Source organism: Dasypus novemcinctus, chromosome 16, assembly GCF_030445035.2.
Source record: "Dasypus novemcinctus isolate mDasNov1 chromosome 16, mDasNov1.1.hap2, whole genome shotgun sequence".
Taxonomy (NCBI): domain Eukaryota; kingdom Metazoa; phylum Chordata; class Mammalia; order Cingulata; family Dasypodidae; genus Dasypus; species Dasypus novemcinctus.
In genome coordinates, this window is record NC_080688.1 from 33,371,698 (window position 1) to 33,393,263 (window position 21,566).

At 35.1% G+C, this 21,566-nt stretch overlaps 1 protein-coding gene across 5 annotated transcripts in view; it reads left to right on the forward strand.

The window, feature by feature from the left end:
* Positions 1–20,203, forward strand: part of METTL4 (methyltransferase 4, N6-adenosine) — a 43,914-nt gene extending 23,711 nt beyond the window's left edge. For 3 of the 5 annotated variants that reach the window (XM_058277495.2, XM_058277496.1, XM_058277494.2), the window contains exons 6-9: positions 11,141–11,315; positions 13,408–13,514; positions 13,897–13,988; positions 18,533–20,203. In XM_058277495.2, coding sequence (XP_058133478.1) covers positions 11,141–11,315; positions 13,408–13,514; positions 13,897–13,988; positions 18,533–18,678 — 520 coding nt within the window. In that variant the 3' untranslated portion in view covers positions 18,679–20,203. The remainder of the gene's footprint in view (positions 1–11,140; positions 11,316–13,407; positions 13,515–13,896; positions 13,989–18,532) is intronic. The other 2 variants (XM_058277497.2, XM_058277498.2) reach the window with 1 other exon arrangement.
* The last annotated feature ends 1,363 nt before the right edge of the window (positions 20,204–21,566 follow it).

The following is a 21,566-nucleotide window of genomic DNA, read 5'->3' on the forward strand; positions in this document are numbered from 1 at the left end:
AGACTCTCTTCCACAGCTCTGTCTCCTGTCTTTTCTTTCCAGGCTCTAGCACACCCTTTAGTATTTCTTGAAAATCTGGTCTCTTTGATTCGAGATTCTCTCAGTTTCTGTTTATCTGTGAATATTCTAATCTTGCCCTCATTTTTGAAAGGCATCCTTGCAAGATATAAGATTTTTGGCTGGAAGTTTTTCTCTTGTAGTATCTTAAATATATCGTACCACTGCCTTCTTGCCTCCATGGTTTCTGGTGAGAAATCAGAACTTAATCTTATTTGGTGTCCCTTATGTATTATGCATTACTTTTCTCTGAAGTCTCTCTTTGTCTTTGGCATTGACATTCTGATTAGTATGGAATGGGTCTCTTCGGATTTTTTCAGATGGGAGTATGTTGTGCTTCTTGGACATGGATATCTATGTTCTTCAATAGGGTTGAGAAATTTTCTACCATTATTTCTTCAAATATTTTTTCTGTCCCTTTTCCCTTCCTCTTCAGGGACAGCCATGACATGTATGTTTGCATGTCTCTTGTTGTCATTTAGTTCCTTGAGACTTTGTTCAATTTTTTCCATTCTTTTATTCTTTTGTATGCTCACTTTCAGAGGCTGTTTCTTCAAGTTCACCATTTGCATCCTTAAATCTGCTATTATATGATTCTAACGTATTTTTAATTTCATTTATTGCACTTTTCATTCCCATAAGATCTGTTGTTTTTCTGTGTATGCTTTCAAATTTTTCTCTGTGGTCATCCAATGTCTTCTTAATATCCATGATCTGTTAGTCTCATTGAATTTATTAAGGAGATTTGTTTGAACATCTATGATTGGTTGTCTCAACTCCTTTATGTCATCTGGAGACTTATCTTGTTCTTTTAAGTGGCCCATACCTTCCTGTTTCTTGGTGTGGTTTCTAATTTTTCGTTGGTGTCTTTGCATCTGTACTAGATGTATTTATTCTGGGTGCAGTTTTTCTCTTTAGTTTAGGGCTTCCTGCCATTTCTCCCTTGCTGGTTGTGCAGTAGGAGCCAAGGTTGTAGTTGGCAGTATAAGCTGTGGTGGCTCAAGCTGCTCTCATTGCCCCAGAGACTGATGAACTGTCTCCCAATTTTCTCCTTTGCCAGGGGTAGGGACAGAATTACAGCTGTGTGGAATAATTCAAGTTGTGCAGACCTAGACTATAGTTGCCCAGAGAGACTGATGAAGCTTCATGCTTCTTTTTCCCATGCTGGGGGTGGGAATGGAGCTGCAGGTGTGGGCAGCAGTCTATGCAGTGTGGGTCCAAAATGACTGCAGTTGCCCCAGGAGACTTCTGATTATTCAATCTGTGCCAGCCAAATGTACCTGCCCTTACCTGGATAGGCTGGCGTAGGGCCCACCAGTTTCCTCCCTGCCAGAGGTAGGTCTGAAGCCTAGGCTAGGGCTGCAGGCTGAGCTGGGTGAAAGAAACTGGTTCCTATCATCACTGTGATTTTCGGTCAGCCTGGCTTCCCCTCAGGCTGGGGGTGGAGTCAAAGTGGTGGCCACTGGCTTCTTTCTAACGTGGACAGGTTCAAACTTTAGCTGTTCTTAGGGTTATACTTCAGCCAGCTGAATTTACTAATCATTAGCTGAAATCGATGGCCATTTGTCTCTTCCTCCCTGTTTTTGGGAAATGGAGCTTCCAGTTCCAGCCACAGAATTGCTCCTGGGGCAGCTTGTGCTGCCAAAGTAGGACAATTCCTGACCTCCAGTACTGGGCCAGTACTTTCCCAGAGAGGCTGGCACAGGTTCCCCCCAGCTTCCTCCTTGCTGGATGTGGGGCTGGGGCTTATGCCAGAGCTGCCATCTGGCCTGGAGAGAAACCAGTCCCTATCAGCACTGTGATTTTCCGTCCACCCAATGCCAGGTATGGAGTTAAGATGGCAGCTACCAGCCTCTTTCTAACTTGGGCAGTTTCAAACTTTAGCTGTTTTTAGGATTATACTTTAACCTGCTGAATTTACTCATCAATAGCTGAAGTTTGTGTTCAGTCATCTCTTCGTCCCCCATTTTTGGGAAGTGTAGCTTCCAATTCTAGCCGCGGAACAGCTCCCAAGGCGGCTGGTGCCTCCAGTGGAGGATGGGCACTGGCCTCCATGGCATAGAGTGCTGTACCTAGGATACTTCCCTACAGATGGGCTGTCTTCTCCTTCCATTCTTTAAGCATGTCGCAGGATGCTCTTCTGGTCTTCTGGAGCCCCCAAACAGGTGCTTCAGATAGCTCTGGGTGTTTACTAACTGCCCTGTAGGAGTTGACTCTAGGAGCTCTTTACTCTGCTGCCATCTTGCTGGTTGTCCAACTTCCTTAGGTGTTTTGGTTTTGAATTGTGCCAATAGGATTTTTTTCTATTAAAGTTGCAGGAATAGTACAAAGAATTCATGTATTCCTTCTCTGTGTGTGTTTAGATATCTCTATAATTTTTTTTTCTCAATGCTTGCAAACAAGTTATTTAAGAAAAAGACTAAGTTACTCTTAAACACTTTGGTGTTTGTTTCCTAAAAACAAAGATATTCTCTTATATAATCAAGGTATTAAAATTGAGTAACATTGTAAAAACTTACTGATAAAGTACTATTATCTCATCTACACACCATATTCAGATTTCACTACTTGTCCCACAAAGGTCCTTTATAGCTAAATAAAATCCTGTATCATGCATTATGTTCAGTTATCAAATGCCTTTAGTATACTTTAATCTAGAATAGTCTTTCTGCTCTTTCATGACTTTGCCATTTTTGAGGTAATTTGTCATGGCATCCATAGAAAAGTAATACAGCATCCATAGATGATTCATGACCAGATCAGTTATTATGATGATTGCCAAATGGTGGTTGTTTAAATTCCATCTTTCCTTCTATACTTTCCACTCTAGGTAAGATTAATAGGAATTTTGGACTATATGCCATGAATTTGTCTGCACCATTAGATGTTTTATTGATTGTGACTTCTCCTTGTTCAGCTGTAAAAATGATAAATAAATGCAGAAGCAGAGTAGGAAGAGGATTTGGAGGTGTGGTAGAGTATGAGTGTGCAGTCAAAAGGAGGGGATAGAATGTGGGGATATATATGATGATGTCTTTTCTGATTTTGATATTAGGGTAATGCTGGTCTCAGAATGATTTAGGAAGTGTTCTTTTCTATTTTTTGGAAGTATTAGAAGAAGATTTGATATTAATTCTTCTTTAAACATATGGTAAAATTGATCTGTGAATTCTCAACGTTTAGTAGAATTGATCAGTGAATCTGGTCATGGGCTTCTCCTTGTGGGAAGTTTTTTGATTATTAATAATCTATTTGTTATTTGTCTATTTAGATTTTTCATTTCTTCCTTAGTTTTGGTGGCTTGTATCTTTCTAGGAATTTGTTCATTTTATCAAGGTTATCTAATTTTTGGCATATATTCATAATATTTTTTATAATACTTTCCATTTCTGTAATGTCAGTGGTAATATTCCTGCTTTCATTCCTGATTTTAGTAATTTGAGTCTTTTTTTAGTCTTGAGCATTCTACCTAAAAGTCTGTCAGTTTTGTTTTGTTATCTTCTTAAAGAACTAGCTTTTGGGTTTGTTGATTTTCTGTATTGTTATTCTGTTCTCTATTTCTCTGCTTCTTGCTTTGGATTAGTTTGCTCTTCTTTTTCTGGTGTCTTAAAGTGGAAGATTAGATTCTTGGTATGGGGTTTTCCTGTTTTTAATGTAGGTATTTACAACTATATATATTCTGCTGAGCACTGTTTTTACTGCATCCCATAAGGTTTAATATGGGTTTGTTTTTTTTTTCCATTCATCTCAAAGCATTTTCTAATTTCCCTTGTGATTTCTTCTGTGACCCTTTGGTTGTTTTGTAGTGTTATTTAAGTATCACGTTTGTCAGTATTCCAAATTTCCTTTTTAAATTAATAACCAATTTCATTCTTTTGTGGTCTGAGAAGATACTTTGTCATACAAAGTCTTTTAAAATTAATTGAGTCTTGTTCTGTGACCACTATATGGTCCATCCTGGAGAATGTTCCATTTGCGCTTTAAAAGAATGTGTGTTCTACTGTGATTGGGTGGTGTGTTCTATAGCTGTCCTTTAAGTCTACTTGGTTTATAGTATTGTACAGGTCTTTTGTTTCCTTGCTGATATTCTGTCTAGTTCTTTCTATTGTTGAAAGTGGGATAATGAAATCTCCATCTATTATTGTCTTTTTCTTCCTTCAATTTTGTTAGTTTCTGTTTCATGTATTTTTGTGTTTTGTTCGGTGCATGTATTTTTTTAAATTGTGATATCTTCTTGATGGATTGACCCTTTTATCATTACATAATATTCTTTTTTGTCTCTCATGACAATTTTTGTCTTAAAATCTGTTTCATCAGATATATAGCCATTCTGGCTGTATTTTGATTACTGCTTGCATGGTGTATCATTTTCCATTCTTTTACTTTCAACCTATTTGACTTTTTATCTATAGTGAGTTTCTTGTCAATAACATATAACCGGATCCATTTTTCACCCATTCTGTAAAGCTTTGTTTTTCATTGGAACATTATTTTTAATTGTTTAATTTGTTTTTAATTGGAACATTAATCCACTTAGAGTTAATGAAATGACTAATTATAAAGCCTTATTTAATCCATTTTGCTATTTTCTATGTTTTGCTTCCCTTTTTTCCTCAGTTCCTCCATTACTACCTTAATACATATTTTCTAATGTACCATTTTAATTCCCCTATTGTTTTTTTTAAAGATTTACTTTTTATTTATTTCTCTCCCCTTTGCTGTCCCCCGCCCCCCATTGTCCGCTCTCTGTGTCCATTCGCTGTGTGTTCTTCTTTGTCCGCTTCCATTCTTGTCAGTGACACCGGGAATCTGTGTCTCTTTTTGTTCCGTCATCTTGCTGCTTTAGATCTCTGTGTGTGCAGCACCACTCCTGGGCGGGCTGCGCTTTTTTTGCACGGGGCGGCCCTCCTTGAGGGGTGCATTCCTTGCACATGGGGCTCCCTCATGTTGGGGACACCCCTGTGTGGCACAGCACTCCTTGCGTGCATCAGCACTGTGTGTGGGCCAGCTTACCACAGGTGTCAGGAGGCCCTGGGTTTGAACCCTGGACCTCCCATATGATAGGTGGACACTCTGTCAGTTGACCCAATACTGCTTCCTGCTATGTTTCTTTTACTCTATATTTTTGAGTTATTTTCTTAATTGTTGCCCTGAAGATTACAATTAACATCTTAATTTATGACAGCCTAGTTACCATTAATTCAACTTAATTTCAATAGTATACAAAACTTTGCTTCTATATGGTTCTGTTTTCCTTCTCCCCTATGTTGTTATTGTCACAAATTACATCTTTATACATTGTGTGCCCATCAACCTCGAGTTATAATTATTGCTTCATGGAATTGTCATTTGTATCAGATAGGAAAAAAAGGAATTACAAACTAAAAAGACATTAATGCTGTATTATATATTTACCTATGTAGTTAACTCTATTAGGGTTCTTTGTTTCTTTGTGTTGATTCTAGTGTTCTTTTACTCAGACTGAAGGACTTCTTTTAGCATTTTTGTAGAGCAGGTCTGCTAGTGATGAACTCTTTGTTTATGTTTATCTGGAAATGTTTTAATTTCCTCTTCATTTTTGAAGGATACTTTTGCCAGACATAGAATTTTGGGTTGATATTTTTTTTTTCAGCACTTAAGATATATGATCACATTGTCTTCTAGCCTTCATTGTTTGTTATCTTATTGTGAATCTCTTATATGTGAATTTTTTCTTGTTACTTTCAAGTTCTTACATTGTCATTCATCATTTTGATTATAATGTCTCTGAATTCATTCTACTTAGAGCTCATTAAGTTTCTTGGATGTGTAGATTAAAGTATTTCGTATTTGGGAACTTTTCTATCTTTATTTCTTCAGATATTCTTTGTCCCTTTCTTTTGCTTCTCCCTTTGGGGCTCCCCTATGCATATGTTTTTTTTTTTTTTTTTTTTTTTTAATTTTTTTATTTTTTATTGACTTTGTAATAATATTACATTAAAAATATATATGTGAGGTCCCATTCAACCCCACCCCCCCACCCCCCCTCTCCCCCCCCCCCAACAACACTCGTTCCCATCATCATGACACATCCATTGGATTTGGTAAGTACATCTTTGGGCACCTCTGCACCTCATATACATTGGTTCACATCATGGCCCATACTCTCCTCTATTCCATCATGTAGGCCCTGTGAGGATTTACAATGTCCGGTGATTACCTCTGAAGCACCATCCAGGGCAGCTCCATGTCCCGAAGACGCCTCCACCTCTCATCTCTTCCTGCCTTTCCCCATACCCTTTGTCCATTATGTCCACTTTTCCCAATCCAATGCCACCTCTTCTATGTGGACACTGGATTGGTTGTGTCCATTGCACCTTTATGTCAAGAGGAGGCTCAGATTCCACCTGGATGCTGGATGCAATCCTCCCATTTTCAGTTGTAATCACTCTAGGCTCCATGGTGTGGTGGTTGTCCTTCTTCACCTCCATCTTAGCTGAGTGTGGTAAGTCCAATAAATCAGATTGTAGGTGCTGGAGTCTGTTGAGGCTCAGGATCTGGCTATCACATTGTCAGTCCAGAGATTCAAATCCCCTAAATATATCTTAAACCCCAACATTAACTGCACCTCCAGCACATTAGCATGAAAGTCTTATGAAGGGAGATCCCATCTGAGTCCAGATTCATCACACATAAACACCATTTCCAAAGAGGGGCCATCTGCCCTGGTAGTTAACCCCATCGGCCATGACCATAACTCCCATGGGTCTCTTTAGCCCTCAAAGGAACCAATATCTGGGGGTTGTATCTGCTTTATCTGTCTCTCTGACTCTGCTCAGTTGTGCATGAGGGCAAACCTTCTGCCAGCCTCCAGACTCTTTTTTAGAAACTCGTAGCCATATAAACTCATTTCTCCTTTCCATTTCCCCCTTACTTTAGGTCAAACAGCATTTTAAAGTCATGGTATTTTATGTAGACATGGATATTCTGCTGATCCGCATTGAACCTTCCATATAAGGTCATTTTCCAGTTTATGCATATGTTTTGTATGCTTGATGGTGTCCCACAGGCTATTAGTCTCTGTTCCTTTTTCGTCATTCTTTTTTATTTCTGTTTCTCAGTTTGGAGAATACCAGTTGACCTGTCTTCAAGTTTGCTGATTATTTCTTCTGTCTTTTCAAATCTGCTGTTGAGACTCTCTAGTACAGTTTTCATTTTATTTTTTGTACTTTTCAACTCCAGAATTTATATTTGATTCCTTTTTATAATTTTGATTGATTGATATTCTGTATTTGCTTTCCTTTAGTTCTTTGCCCATGGTTTCCTTTAGCTCTTGGAACATATTTAAAATGGCTTAATCAAAGTCTTTGGGTATGAGGTCAGTGTCTGCACTTTTTCAAAGACAATTTTTGTTGACCTTTTTCTTGGGTATGAGTCATAATTTAATATTTCTTTGTGTGTCTTATAATTTTTTTGCTGTACACTGGATATTTTGAGTAATATGACATGGCGACTATGGAAATTAGATTTTCCACCTTCCCCATGGTTTGTTGTAGTTTTTGTTTATTTATTTTATATCTTTTTTGAACTAATTTTATAAAATCTGTATTCTTTGTTATGTATGCTCATTGACAGTTAAGTAGTCAGTTAATAATTTTGTAGAAAACTTCATAATGGTAGACAGGTTACTGATTAATCATGCAGACTACTTCTTTGCTTCTCATTATTAGAAAATAAAATATTAAATTAAAAGAATCAAAGATGCCAATTCTGTAATCTTTGATAAGTATTCCTGTTTACTCCAAGAATTACTTTTTTAAATTTCATTTGCTTTTTTTTTTAGTAATGAAAATAGGGGTAGTTTTCTATCCTGTTCAATAACATGATCATCCCCCCAAAAGTTAACATTGATAAGATAGTAAATATTTAGATTTCCCTGCTTATCTTCAGATTGTTCTTTATAGCTTTGTTTTTGTTTTTTAGATCCATGTCCCAATCAAGGATCATTCATTGCATTTGCTTTTTATGTTTCTTTAGTTCCTTTAATATATAACAGTCTCTGAGCCATTTTTTTTTCCCCTAAGCCATTTTTAAAAAATCTCCCAGGACCTTGAAATTTTTCAAGTTTTCTTATAAATATCTTATAACTTAGATTTATCTGATTATTTTTATCATGATTAGATTCAGATTAAACATTGTTGGCAAGAATACTACATAGGTGGTACCGAACATTTTCCATTACACCACATACAGATGCACCTTCTGGAACTTGCTCAGTTATTTCCCATGCCGTTAGAGGGAGTTGGAGTATTTCTTCCTGCCCCTTCAAATTAAGTATAATTAAGACAGCCAAGAAATCTGCAATTATTTAAACCATCTACATGTCAAATTTTAACCTGACATTTTTCATACTGCTGCTAATTTAGTGTTTTAAAATCATAGCTTTGATCATAAGAAATGCTGGTCTCCTGAAAGGGTTCTAATCTAGATATAAGGAAACTTAGGTACTTGAGTTCTGTTCTTTTATTCATTTATTTGTTTATTGAAAAAGTATTTATTAATCACTTATTGACATAATACAGTGGGCATGTGGCAGAGCTAGATTCCAGTGTTTATTGCATTTGGATATTAGTAGGTCATTTATATTTTTCTAGAGCAGGTATAATGATAGAAGCCTTAATAGAGTCAATTGAGGAATAAACAAGAGGAGAGAAAGAAAGACCAGTGCATACCACTCCTTAGCTGTGAAAGGAGGGTGTCTGAATTGAGGGAATTTTTCTTTTCTTCCTTGTTTCTCTCCCTTCCTCCCACCTCTTCCTTTTTATCTTCTCCTTCTTTTAAAATTGGATAGTATAAATATATTTATAGACTGAGGGTAAGGAACTAGTGGAGAAGATGAAAATACAGAAGGGGGGAATTTATTGGCATTACAGGATAATAGAAGATAGGAGTAAGAGAGTATAGCTTGAAAGTTGAGCTTTAAATACGAGAAGACATGCGTTTGTCTAAGTAGTGCCTAGAAATAGATAAGTGAAGATCTGTAAAGGAGGGTGGAGAAGGTTGGATAGTTAGAGAATCCTGGCCTTTAGTTTTACTGATGTATGAGTTAAATTCATCTGCTAAGCATGAATTTGGGTACCAGATGTGAAAAATGGTGTGGGTTTTTAGCAGTCGACCAAGGATAAGTAAAAAAATTGATGAGTATTTTGAGAGCCTGAGAATGGATTTAGTAAATGTTTATTAACTACAATCTGCAGTTCTACATGTTTTCCACCAGATTTCCCCAGTATGAATTAAATTTTAGTATTGACTTAGAATTGGACATTTGTGGGAATGGTGGTGCTGAAGGGTAAAAGGGCTGAAAATTGAGGGTGCTAGTGAGAGAGCAATGAAATGATTGGTAACTGGTAGTCTATAAGGACAAGGAGAAAGTACAGTTAGAAAGAAACAGACTCAGGAGGTTGTGGCCAGAGATTGTTGTTGATAGTTTCAGAGATGAAACAAGTCTGGGTAATGATAAAATCCAGGTTATGGCCATTGGGATAGATTTTTAAAGTAGGATGAATTAAATTGTATTTGTTTGGGTAAAGGGTAGTTGAAGTGTGCACATTATAAAATTGTGTTTTGAAATTGCCTAGATAATGGCAAGGTTTGTGTTGGTGCATGTGTGTTAGTCAAGGTTTTTTAGAGAAACAGAATTGACAGGGTATATATCTATGTAACTATTAAAAGATTTATTATAGGGATTGGCTCATGAGACTAGGGGGATTGGCAATTCCAGGTTCTTTAGGGTAGGCTGCAGAATCAATGAAATGTGTCATTGAATTCCCCAGGAAAAGCCTTCTTCTGAAGAAGGTGGTGATGAATTCCCAGGAGAAGCTGGCTGTCTGGGGTAGAGGTAGAAATTCTTCCTGACTGCTGAAATCATCAGTTCTCTCTTTAAGGCCTTCAACTGCTTGGATGTGGAGACTTCTCTCATGCCTGAAGGCATTCTCCTTTGTCGATTGTATATAATCATTCATAGATGCACTCAACCCACTAATGATTTAAATCCATGAAATACCCTCACAGTCAGGCCAGTGGTTGCTTGACCAAACAACTGGACACTATAACTTAGCCAACTTAATCATCAAAATGAGTTAAAAGGAATCTGAGAGATTAAATCCTCATTGAATATCGAGGGTGAGGATGAAATGGGTCAATAAGGAAGATTAGAGGCTAATGTAGCTGGATGGCCTAACGTTCAAAGAGAAGGAACATTTATGCAAATGTATAGACTGGAAATAGCAGAGAGAGCTAGGAGAACCTCCCCTTCCTGTTGTATGCATTGGATGTAGAAAGATCCACATTCATTTGATTGGATATTTTAGAGCAAAATAGTATTCTAGGAAGAGAAACCAGACTTCATATTATTAATGGCTAGGAGGTACAAGACTGTAGAATTTATTTATTTATTTATTTTTTAAATGAAAGTATGAGGGTTTCAGCACACCCAGGCAATTGACTGGGAAGGAGGGAAGAAGCGGGATGACAGGTTGGGGATTGAAAATAACAATGGTTTTAGGGAATGAGGATGGGTGAGATGGGGCCAGGATTTTGGGCTGGGTTTGAGGATTATAGGTATATGAGAAACTTTGTTGAAATAATTTGGCTTTAGCATTACCAACCTCACCTTATTTTGTGCAGGTAAAGTCTGCAGGTTTTGACTTGGGTTGTTGAGAAAATAGTTTCAAGTTTTGTAGCAACAGGGTCTCCCCCCGTGTAACATAAAGATTATGGGATCCAAATGATAACATTTGTTTAATTTTGAATGAGAGAAAACCATGTATTAAATATTATTAGTAAAATTATTGAAATGTAATGCATTTAGAAGTGATTAAAAAAAATAAACAGCCTGACAACTTTAGTAAAAACAAAAAAGTTAGTCAGTTCTGACCTGTGTGTAAAATTATGTCCACTGGGTGTCACTGTGGCTTCATATTTAGCTATACAACTAGTTGTAAGAACTTTGTGCTTGCCGAGTCAGTGTTACACAGGTTTTCTCTTTGCTTAGTTTTCTTCTCTGCAGTGATTTTTCCTAGTTGTTGTTTTTGTTTACTTTTAGGTACAGTTATTTATCACCGTGGCAGATAAAGCAAATACCTGTCCCTAAACTGGCTGCTCCGAACTGTCTTGTGATTACCTGGGTGACCAATAGACAGAAGCACCTGCGTTTTGTAAAGGAAGAACTTTATCCCTTTTGGTCTGTTGAGGTAGTTGCTGGTTGGCACTGGGTAAAGGTATGTTCAGGAGTTAATTTGTTAACATAATGTGACATATAAATCGCATAAAGATAGCACCTGCTTTGTAATGCTTAATATGTCACTGATCTACTCCTTCACCATAGTCTAATTAAAACTTTTACTTCACTGTTATCTTTTATCTTCTTCTTTTATCTTCTTCTCAAGGCTTTTACCTGTTTCTTCAGTGTCTTTTTATGGTAGGTCCCACATTACTGGGCTTTGGGATTCTCACTCAGGAAGACATCAGGGTAAAATATGAAAAAATTTCTGATGTCTACAGTTTAAAAAACAACAAACAAGACTTTGGGGCATCTCTTCATCCCTAAACATGGAAATAATCTTACCTTTCGTCTTCTTTTCTTTTATATATATATACACACACACACACAATTTCATTCATGCCTTGTGTCTTCATTTTTTTTTTCTTTTTTTTTTTTTAATTGCTGTTGCTGAGGATGACAGGGGAGAATGGAAAAGTAGGGGAGAATAAAAAGGGTAGGAAAATGCCAGAACTGAGAACTGTTTACACTCTAAATCTTAAGTGATACAGTGCCTATTTTTAAAAAGAAATCATCATAGCTCTAGGGTTGGTTGAATGATCTTTAATATCTCTGCTTGCTATGAGGATACAGAAAAATACAGAAAAATAAGACATCAGTTCAGAGTGCACTGGGCATCCTTTAAAGATACAGTGTCTACTCATCTGAATTCCATTAAAAGCTCTCCTAACTTTTAAAAAGATAAGCCAAATTTTTATCAATTAAACGTTAATATTTACATAGCTGATATATTCATTTTAGGCATTGTAGAGTTGTATTTTTATGTGCTTTGTGTGTACTTTGTAGTCTGTTGAAATGTCTTCTAAAGCTGTGTATATTATTTATTTGTATTTATTTTATGGGATTTAGCAAACAAAGATTTACAGTTTTTGTTTTTGCTTTCATGATGTACCTTTGGTCTTGGTTAGCTTTGGTTAATTTGCTAAAGAACCATGACAGGAGGATAACACCCCCTGCTCCCCTGCCCATTCCAACAGATAGCTGATAGCTAAAGCCTGAAGCCTAAGTCAGGAAAAAGCTACCCAAAACCAGTAGTACAATGTTATTAATGACATGTTAAAACTTAGACTGTTCATCTGTGGTAGGAGTTAGTTCTAAGAGATAGTGTGTAAATGGGTTATGATAAGCCCAGAGTTTAAAGCAAAAATGTAATATATGAGACATTTATTAGGTAATTGCACATATTGTTATAACAGGAGTTTATCTGCATTGAGAATAAAGGATATCCAAAGAATAAGAATTTGTTAGTGTTCATACAGCACTATGAGTGAGAAATGCTGTGTTTGATGGCTCTACAGGATATAAAAGGATGTTCTGATCACTTACTTGGTTCTTCAGGTACCTTGATGTAGAGTACAAGATTTCATAGATAATAGATATGAATATTTTGACAATGGAAATATATATCCCCTATGATAAATTGACACATTAGCATTATTATAAATTGTATTTTGAGTTTGATTAGTTTGAGTGAGTCTTTGAGAATCTGATAACCCCAGAGTGAAATGATAAAATTGGATTTCTGAATTTAAGATGTCAAGATCCAGTCTCTGGATCAGGTATTGTTTATCTCATCAACCACCCGGCTTTTCTCCTTATGACTGTACTTAACGACACTCTTTTCTTTAAAGGAAAATGCTTTATTATGATCTATTTGGTCACAGTGCAAAGTAATCAGTAAATATTATTTGTATGGATGAGTGAATGAATTAATGATAACATGGTTTCCAAAAATAGTTTTTCTGAATTGATTACATGTTGACATAATATTTTGAATATGTTACCTTAAATCAAATACATAATTAAAATTAATTTTATCTCATTCTTTTTAATGTTGCTACTAGAGAATTTAAAATTATATTTGTAGTTCACTTTTGTGACTTGCATTGTATTTTTATTGGATAGCACTAGCCTAGAGGTTTAATTTTTTTCTGTTTTAGTAGAAACTGTATAGTGATAGAAAAAAGAACTCTTTCCTGGATATTTACAGATATGCTTTTTTGTTTGTTTTGGCTCCTTTATATCATCAGATCACCAATTCAGGAGAATTTGTGTTCCCATTAGATTCTCCACACAAAAAGCCTTATGAAGGTCTTATACTGGGGAGAATTCGAGAAAAGACTGCTTTACCATTAAGGTAGGAAAGATGATTTTTAAAAATTGTATAAAAGAATTAAATTTTAAGGTTTTAAAAATTATTAATATAGTTATATTGATTTTCCTTAATTTTTACAGTTTTAAAAATCTGAAAATTGCCCAAAGAAAAGAACAAATGATATGGCACATGTACTTTTGCATTACCTTTTGCTTGTCTAATGTGTAATTGTCATTATTATAGAACAGGAAATCATAGGAAATGTCTTAGTACTTCAATTGTTGATTTCTTTCCATTTCTATACTTAAAATTATTTGAAATTCAGATACTATTTTAAACAGGGAAAAAATCAAGGCAATTGTGGCTTGTATGTAAAAAATTGTTCTTTAAATTATAATTTACTTTCTTGTTCTGTTTTAATTAGGAATTCAGATATAAAAGTACTCCCCATTCCAGATCACAAGTTGATTGTAAGTGTGCCCTGTACTCTTCACTCACATAAACCACCTCTTGCTGGTATGTTTCTGTAAAGTAGAATTGTTATTATTGTATGACTTTTGCCAAATTGATATAAGGATTGAATTTAGTATTGAAATGGTAAATACTAATTTGATGGAAATTAAGTCAGATGTGTTGTTTTAGTTAACATTCTAAAATTCCATATCAGCATTCATAGCAGAATGTATGAAATGGGGTATAGATTAGTTTTACATTACCTTAGTCTTTCCTGTTATAAAGCTTTTCAGGGTCCCTTTACTATTAGTTATTCCCCACATGCTGGCATGACAGAATGAAGACTGATGAGACACCAGAGAACTGTAGTTCATCTGGGGTTTATTTTACTACCAGGGCTCTGTCTCTTGCTTGTTCTAGAACCGGGAGCCTAGAATAGCAGTCAGAGAGCTGATTAGAATTCCCTTGATATTTGGTAGAGGCTCTCAGTTTTATGTTTTTTAAGAGGTAGTATTGCTTTCCTGAAACATTGGAAAGGTAATTGCTTTAGCCTACAGTTCTCAGAAGTCTTAATGCTTTAGTATTATGTTCTTCATTCAGTGGAACTAAGCACATAGAAATAGAGGAAAGGTTTGGCTTTGGATATTGACTGAGTTTAAATCCTAACTCTGCTATTTAGTAACTGTGTAATCTTGGGCTAGTTAATCTTTCAGAGTTGTAAGAATTGGATATAATATATTTAAGTCTGTGATATAGTACAAGTTCATTAAATGCTAAATTTTTCCAGTGAGAATTTTAAAATTAGGAATGTAAGTTCTTGAAGGATACTAAATTTGATATTCAGAGTTTACTTTTCAAAGAATTTCTTCTGCAGTACATATTTTATAAATTTGGTGATTCCTGTTTAAAAACAAAACAAGACAAAACAAAACAAAACAAAACAAAATGAAAAACCCAGAAAGCAACCTCCTCCAAGCTGCTATTCAGAAAAAGTACAGGCAGACCATCATGTTATTTTACAAAGTTAAATTAGTTCATGAAGTAGGATATATAAGGAAGTGAAATGAATTTACCAGGTACATATTCTGAAGAGAATTTTTATTGCTTGCATTCAGAATTTGTTTTCTTAATTTGCTTGTGCATAAGAGTCTTCATGTTATTATTTCATTTGGTGACTATTCAGATGTTGACCTGATGACCCATTCTTTGAAATAAAGAGATTCTCAGTGAATAGTTGCCTTCAAGCTTTGGACTGTCACAGACTCTTACATATATATACATGTGTGTGTATATATATATATATATGTATTTTATTAGCAAGGTTGTAAACTTACAAAACAATCGTGTATAATATGCAGAATTCCCATACAATACCCCTCCACAAATATCTTATATTGTTTTGTAACATTTGTTATAGATTATTAAAGAACATCATCTGTCATAGGCTCTTGAATGCATAAATATATGACTTAAATAAAAAGTGAGATTGTACTGTTCTTTGAGGAAAAAGAAATTATTTTTGATACCAGTTATACTCAGTGGATGCAATCTAATTTATGTTCCACTCATTTGAGTTTTCTTTATCATTTGATGGGAACCAAAGCTTAATTTAGCGTTTTGTTTTAGGGATTATTTTTTTACTACAAAAATCCAAAAGCCAAAACACAAAACCTTTCATTTTTAGATGATAGTTAAACTGTATACCAATTCCTTTAAAGTAGAATGAGATTATATTTAAATATTAGTTTTAACAGAAAATGTTTTAAAATAATGAAAAAAATTCGTTTTGCCTTGAGATAGTAGCCTGTGTATGAAAGTCACTATGGCCATATTGCCAGTAGGGAGCAGCACAAGCACATTTTTAGGACTGATAACATTTAAAAACAAAAGCTAGCTTTGGGGGAAAAAATCTGGAGGACTCAATATATGTAACTCATGTTTTAGTTAAGTAGTGGTAGACAAAAAATATTTGTAATTCTTTATCTTTGAGTTCATGTTACTATATAGCAAGTGCATATATTGCAAGTGTACTGATAGCAATGATTTATTCTCTTGATTAGGTTTAGAGAGGTACAAATTAAAGGTTTAGAGAGGTACAAATTAAAGCCATCAGGAAGCAACTTTCAGATGTCTGCAATATATTGTGCAATATATTTTACTGTAAAGTCATAGCTCTAAGGGTTTGGGATAGTACATGTTCTGTATATAATGCTTATAGCTTTTACATGTAAATGTTCTTAAACTGCTTTATGCAAATTCATAAAATGAAATGCTCTTACTCTAGTTTTTGCTTCTAGAAGCATCAAGAGTTTTTTAAAGTTTAATGTGTTATTAAACTTAACACATACACACATTGATGGAGAATTCCACTTCAAAGTGACACATTTACTCTATTTTTTAAGTTAAAAGTTTCTTTCTATAGATAGAAAGCTACGCTGTCAAAAGCTATGGGTTACAGCATAACATTATAAGAGTATATTCTTTGTATTATATTATTATATTATTTATTTTTTCATTTATTTGTTTTTGTTCTAACTAGTTATATATGGTTAACAGTGTAAAAACACTGCTTCTGGAGTTTTTATTTTTCCTAATTAGAAAGAGAAAAAAACATGCAAAAAATGTGTTATTACATTGAGTTAGTGGGATGGTGGTAAATGAGTATAATCTTTATATATTTTTCTACTCCAAGTACCTCACCATCTTTTTCTGTTGGATTGTGAACTCTTATAAAACACAGATATTGTTTTCTTTGTTTTAAATCCCCAGAGAATTGATTATTGTGGGTGTTCAAAATTGTAAATACTTTTGACTGGCTGGCTGCAGTGTTAAGTTCCAAAATAGCAAAACCTTGTTTCAGTATAACCTTAGACCACGTTAAAGTGAATCAAGGCTGGTAAGTCAGTGAATTCATGGAGGGAGAGAACGGAATAGTGTTATAGGGTATTGTCCTCTAAGACTCTAGAGAAAGCTTTTTCTATTTAATTGGGTGGCATATTATTAAATACTTATGAAAGGACTAGAAGTCTTCATGCCAGCATCTCCTAGAATCTATCAAAACCCAGATATGAGTTCCGTAGAATTACAGACAATGAGTACCTTTAATTCTTCTTTGATAGTTGATAAACAAGACCAGGACTTAAAAACAAATGTTTTTCTCTGAGAACAAGTAAAGAACATTATGAAACTTATGTTTCATACATATCTGTGGCATACATATTTGACATAAATATTTTGACATATTATCTTTTAAATTTAACCTATATTAAGTATTCCTAAGGAACATTTCCTTTTTTTTTTTTTTTGAGGTACCAGGGCTGGGGATTGAACCTGGGATCTCATATGTCAGAAACCAGTGTTTAACCACTCAGCCACATCGGCTCCCCTGAGTTGGGTTTTTTGTGTTTGATTTTTGTTTGTTTTGTTGTTATGTTTTCTAGGAGGTACTGGAAACTGAACCCAGGACCTCCCATGTGGAAAGCAGGCATTCAACTGCTTGAGCCACATTCTCTCCCCCTTATCATTTTGAAAAGGAATTTAAGCTCAGTCCAAGCTCAATCTTACATAATTAAGAATTATAGTTTACTTTTTCTAGTGACTTTTCTCCTCCGAAAATTCATACTCAGTTCCTGTAGTGGGAATAGTATAGTTAATAAGTAACATGATCAAAGTTAATTCAATTTCAGTATTTGTCATCCAAATGATCATTAGTTTAAAAAATGTTTTTATGGTATACTTTGCTAACTCAGTTAGCCAACATATATCTGAGATGCCTTCTCCTAAACAAAATATAATTTTCAATAGTTATTATTAAATTGCATAAGGGATAACTAACTGGAAATAATATGGTGAAATTTTATGTAAAGAAGGATTTATGGGGAGTGGATGTGGCTCAAGCAGTTGAGTGCCTGCCTCCTACACAGGAAAGCCTGGGTTCAGTTCCCAGTGCCTCCAGAGAAAACTAAAACAAACAACAAGCAAAACAAAAAAATCAGCTCAAGGAAGTGGTTGAGCACTGGCTTCAATTCACCAGCCCTTGTTACCTCAAAAAAAAGGAAGGATCTATGATTTGAACATGAAGGGGAATGTTCTTATTACTACTAAGTTATGGCTAAGGGGGCTATAGTACTGAATTTTTCTATCTGAATCCAACTCTTTATTTATTATCTGTTCACTAAAGTGTATTTTGCAAAGAGAATTATGCTTTAGCTTAGTTTTTTAAGTGGGTTGTCTTTGTGGGCTTTTTTACATGAATGGATTACATTTATTAAATTAAGTTAGTACTTAGAAGATGATATCTCATCTGTCCTAGAAAATTGAAAAGTCACCTGTGAGGGTGTTAAAATGCTCATTTCTCATCTACAAATGAAAGCTGATAAATCAGGACCACTAAAAGTTCTGATGGCATTGTTCCTAATCTCAAGAGTGCTTAGTTCAAATGACTTTCTAACTATAAATAGTAAAGCCTGTTAATGAAATTCTTGAAATTAATTCGCTGTCTTTTTTTTTTTAATGAAACATTCCCTTTTTTTCTACTCTAACTGCTGAAAGGTAATTGATTCCTTTCCTCTTAATAATCTTTTTGTTCTTTTCTTTTTTTTGGACAGAGGTTCTAAAAGACTATATCAAACCAGATGGGGAATATTTGGAATTGTTTGCTCGAAACTTACAACCAGGTTGGACTAGTTGGGGCAATGAAGTTCTCAAGTTTCAGCATGTGGATTGTTTTATTGCTCTGGAGTCTGGAAGCTGACCATGATCTTAACTAAAGTAGTAATTTTTTTTTTTCAGTTTTTCCTCATCCTTTTTCCCTTCATTCTCATGCATTTTCATTTTATTACTAACCATTATATTTAGAAATGTAAACAGGACAGAAATGACTAGCCTTCACATAATTTTTTTTTAAGAAAAATTTAACAAGTTTATTTATAATTGTTATAAAGTTGAACTGTTGAAACTTGCTCACTGAAACATTTCGACTTGCATTATTGCTTTATGTCCCCACATTTATATTAAAAATTCATGCACATTTAAAAACAAAAGTTAGGTTTGGAGATATAACTTCTGGTAACACCTAATTTCAGGGAGTGCCACAGTACCAGACCTGTACCAATGAGCTTTCTTTGCCCCTCTAGTAGAGGGCGCACTCTTGCAAGTGGCTTTTGTAGCCAGTGCCTCCTGGGTGCTTTACCGCTGGTTGAGCCGGCAGTCTGCTTTGTACAAGCCATGGTATGAAGACCTTACCCCACCCCTTTGGCTGGGTGTCGAGTGAGAGGCTGTGCTGGCATGGGCAAACAGCCTCAAACGCAAATCATATAATTTTGAAATAAATTTTACTTCAGTTACTCTAGTATTCCACATTTTTCTACACTTTCTACAAATAAACTGGTAAGCAGAAGGAAGGCTATTCTATTCAAAAAGTTCAGAAAGTATACACTGTGGATCAGAGGTCAGAATCTTGCCTATGGATATATTTTGTCTGCAGTGTTGTAAAAAACATTTGAACCATTATTCTGAAATACTGGGAAGTTTCACATTCAGTCCAGATTTTTGCTTCTCTTTAAATATTTGATATCTGGCTCCATGGAGACCTGTGTTCTCTCATGACATCAGCTGCTGGGTCTAGTGGTGGCTGCACACTTAGAAGCGCCCTGCACACTCCAGCACCACCTCCTCCATTACACTCAATTATGTAATCTAATTGATTCCGTACAACCTGAATTTGAACCCCTGGTACACTGGTATATTGTGCAAAAAGTATCCTAAAATCTGCCAAGGACGGCATCAGTGTATTGAGTTTATGCCACATTTTTGGAGGATTTTAAATTGTATTCAAAGTTACTTTTCAAATACGTCCTTGTTTTACTTGCTTGTCTAGAAGAAAATAAAAAAAACATTTCTTATACATGTAAACATTCCTTATGTTTGTGAAAAACTATTAGTACTGTTCACAAATTTTCTACAACTAAATGAAATGTTTTGACTGAAATGATTCTTGGAAAAGCATGCCGATATATATCACCTGTTAAAAAATTGAGGCATAGTCTTCAAAAAATGAAATTCTCCAATATCCATTGTAAATTTCAGTGTTTTGAAAATGTTGAGTTGTCTATCTACCACTGTAATAATGTTTTAGAACATTTCCTTCACCCCCAAACTTCTCATGTGTCTTCTTGCCATCAGTCCCCTTCTCCTACCTCTGCCCCTGACAAATGATCTGCTTTCTATCACTAATTTTGCTTTTTTAGAATTTCATATAAATGGAATCATGCAATATATACTCTTTTGTGTCTGGCTTCTTTTTAAAAGAAAATATAAAGATTTTCTACATATATTTATCTTCTAAGTAAAATGTTAAATGGAGTGATTCTTTGACAAGCTGGCCAATTTATTTATTGATTTTGTAAAAAAAAATGCATTCTGTTGGAAGTTTGTTCATCCTTTGAGTTGAGTATAGCATAAGGGGTATAGCTTTATATTTTATGGAGGTATCCTAACTTGTTATTTAAAAGGGAAAAGGTATTAAACTTGAAGCAGATTTTTCTCACAATCTTATTTGAAACTCTTCTCAGCCTCTTGTGGTATTTATAGATTTTACATAGGTTTCAGAAACATTTTATCATTACCAAGTGTTTGGACTTGTATTTTTTTATATCATAAATATTGACACTTAGGAGAGAAAAAGAGAGACACATTTTTGTTCAATGAGTCTTAGCTCTGCTCCTAAGTTGCATAACCTTTGGACCCTATTTGTAACACCTGTTTAATTATTGCATTATTTTTTGAACAAAGGATAATTCTGAAAGATAGGCGATTATCATTCACCTTATGAAAACCAAAAAGCAGGGGTAAAAGCATTGAGGTTTTTTTTTTTTTTACTGTATTACAACAATTCAAAAGACTTTATGCATCATATTTTGTCAACTTAGTTAATACACAAGATTATTATTAGGTCCTATGGAGAAACGAGATCACATGTTCTTTCCCATCATAACGTTGCAATGTTCTACTCTTTGTGGCGTACAACAAGAGCTGAATTGTTTCCTCCTTACATCCTCGAATCTCTGTGTTTGTTAGCCTGTAACACATGTTCCTGTTCCTTTTGGTCTCTCGGAGTTACTTTCCAGCAACTTGTGAGAGGCTTGCTTGGACTCCACTCCTTCCTACTTGGCCATGGTACATTTCTTCTGGAGCCTGCAAGATGTGGCTGCACAGCTCTCCTGTCCTATCACTTTGTAAACCACAGGAATGCTTTTATATGCACCAAGTCTCAACTGGTGCTTATTTCTGGTGAGCCAGATGATAAGCTGAGGAGGGAGGGAGCTCTTGGGGGACTTCCAGATTATCCTCCTACCAAACTCTAGATAAAACCTGCCTTGAGAAGGCAGTGTGTCCTGTGGACTGATTTCCTGATAGAGGCATTCAACCTCATCTACCTCGTCATCTTCAGCTTCCTCTTCCATCTTCCACTCTACTCTGGGACTGTGTTTTAGCCCTCTGACCTAATGAGCCTATGTATAATGCATGTTCATTCAGGCTTTTTATATTACCTTTATAACTTGTAAGAATTTTTTTCTTTTATTCTCTTTTTATAGGTTTTAGGTCTTTATAACTCTTGGTAAAATTTAGGCAAAGGAAAGG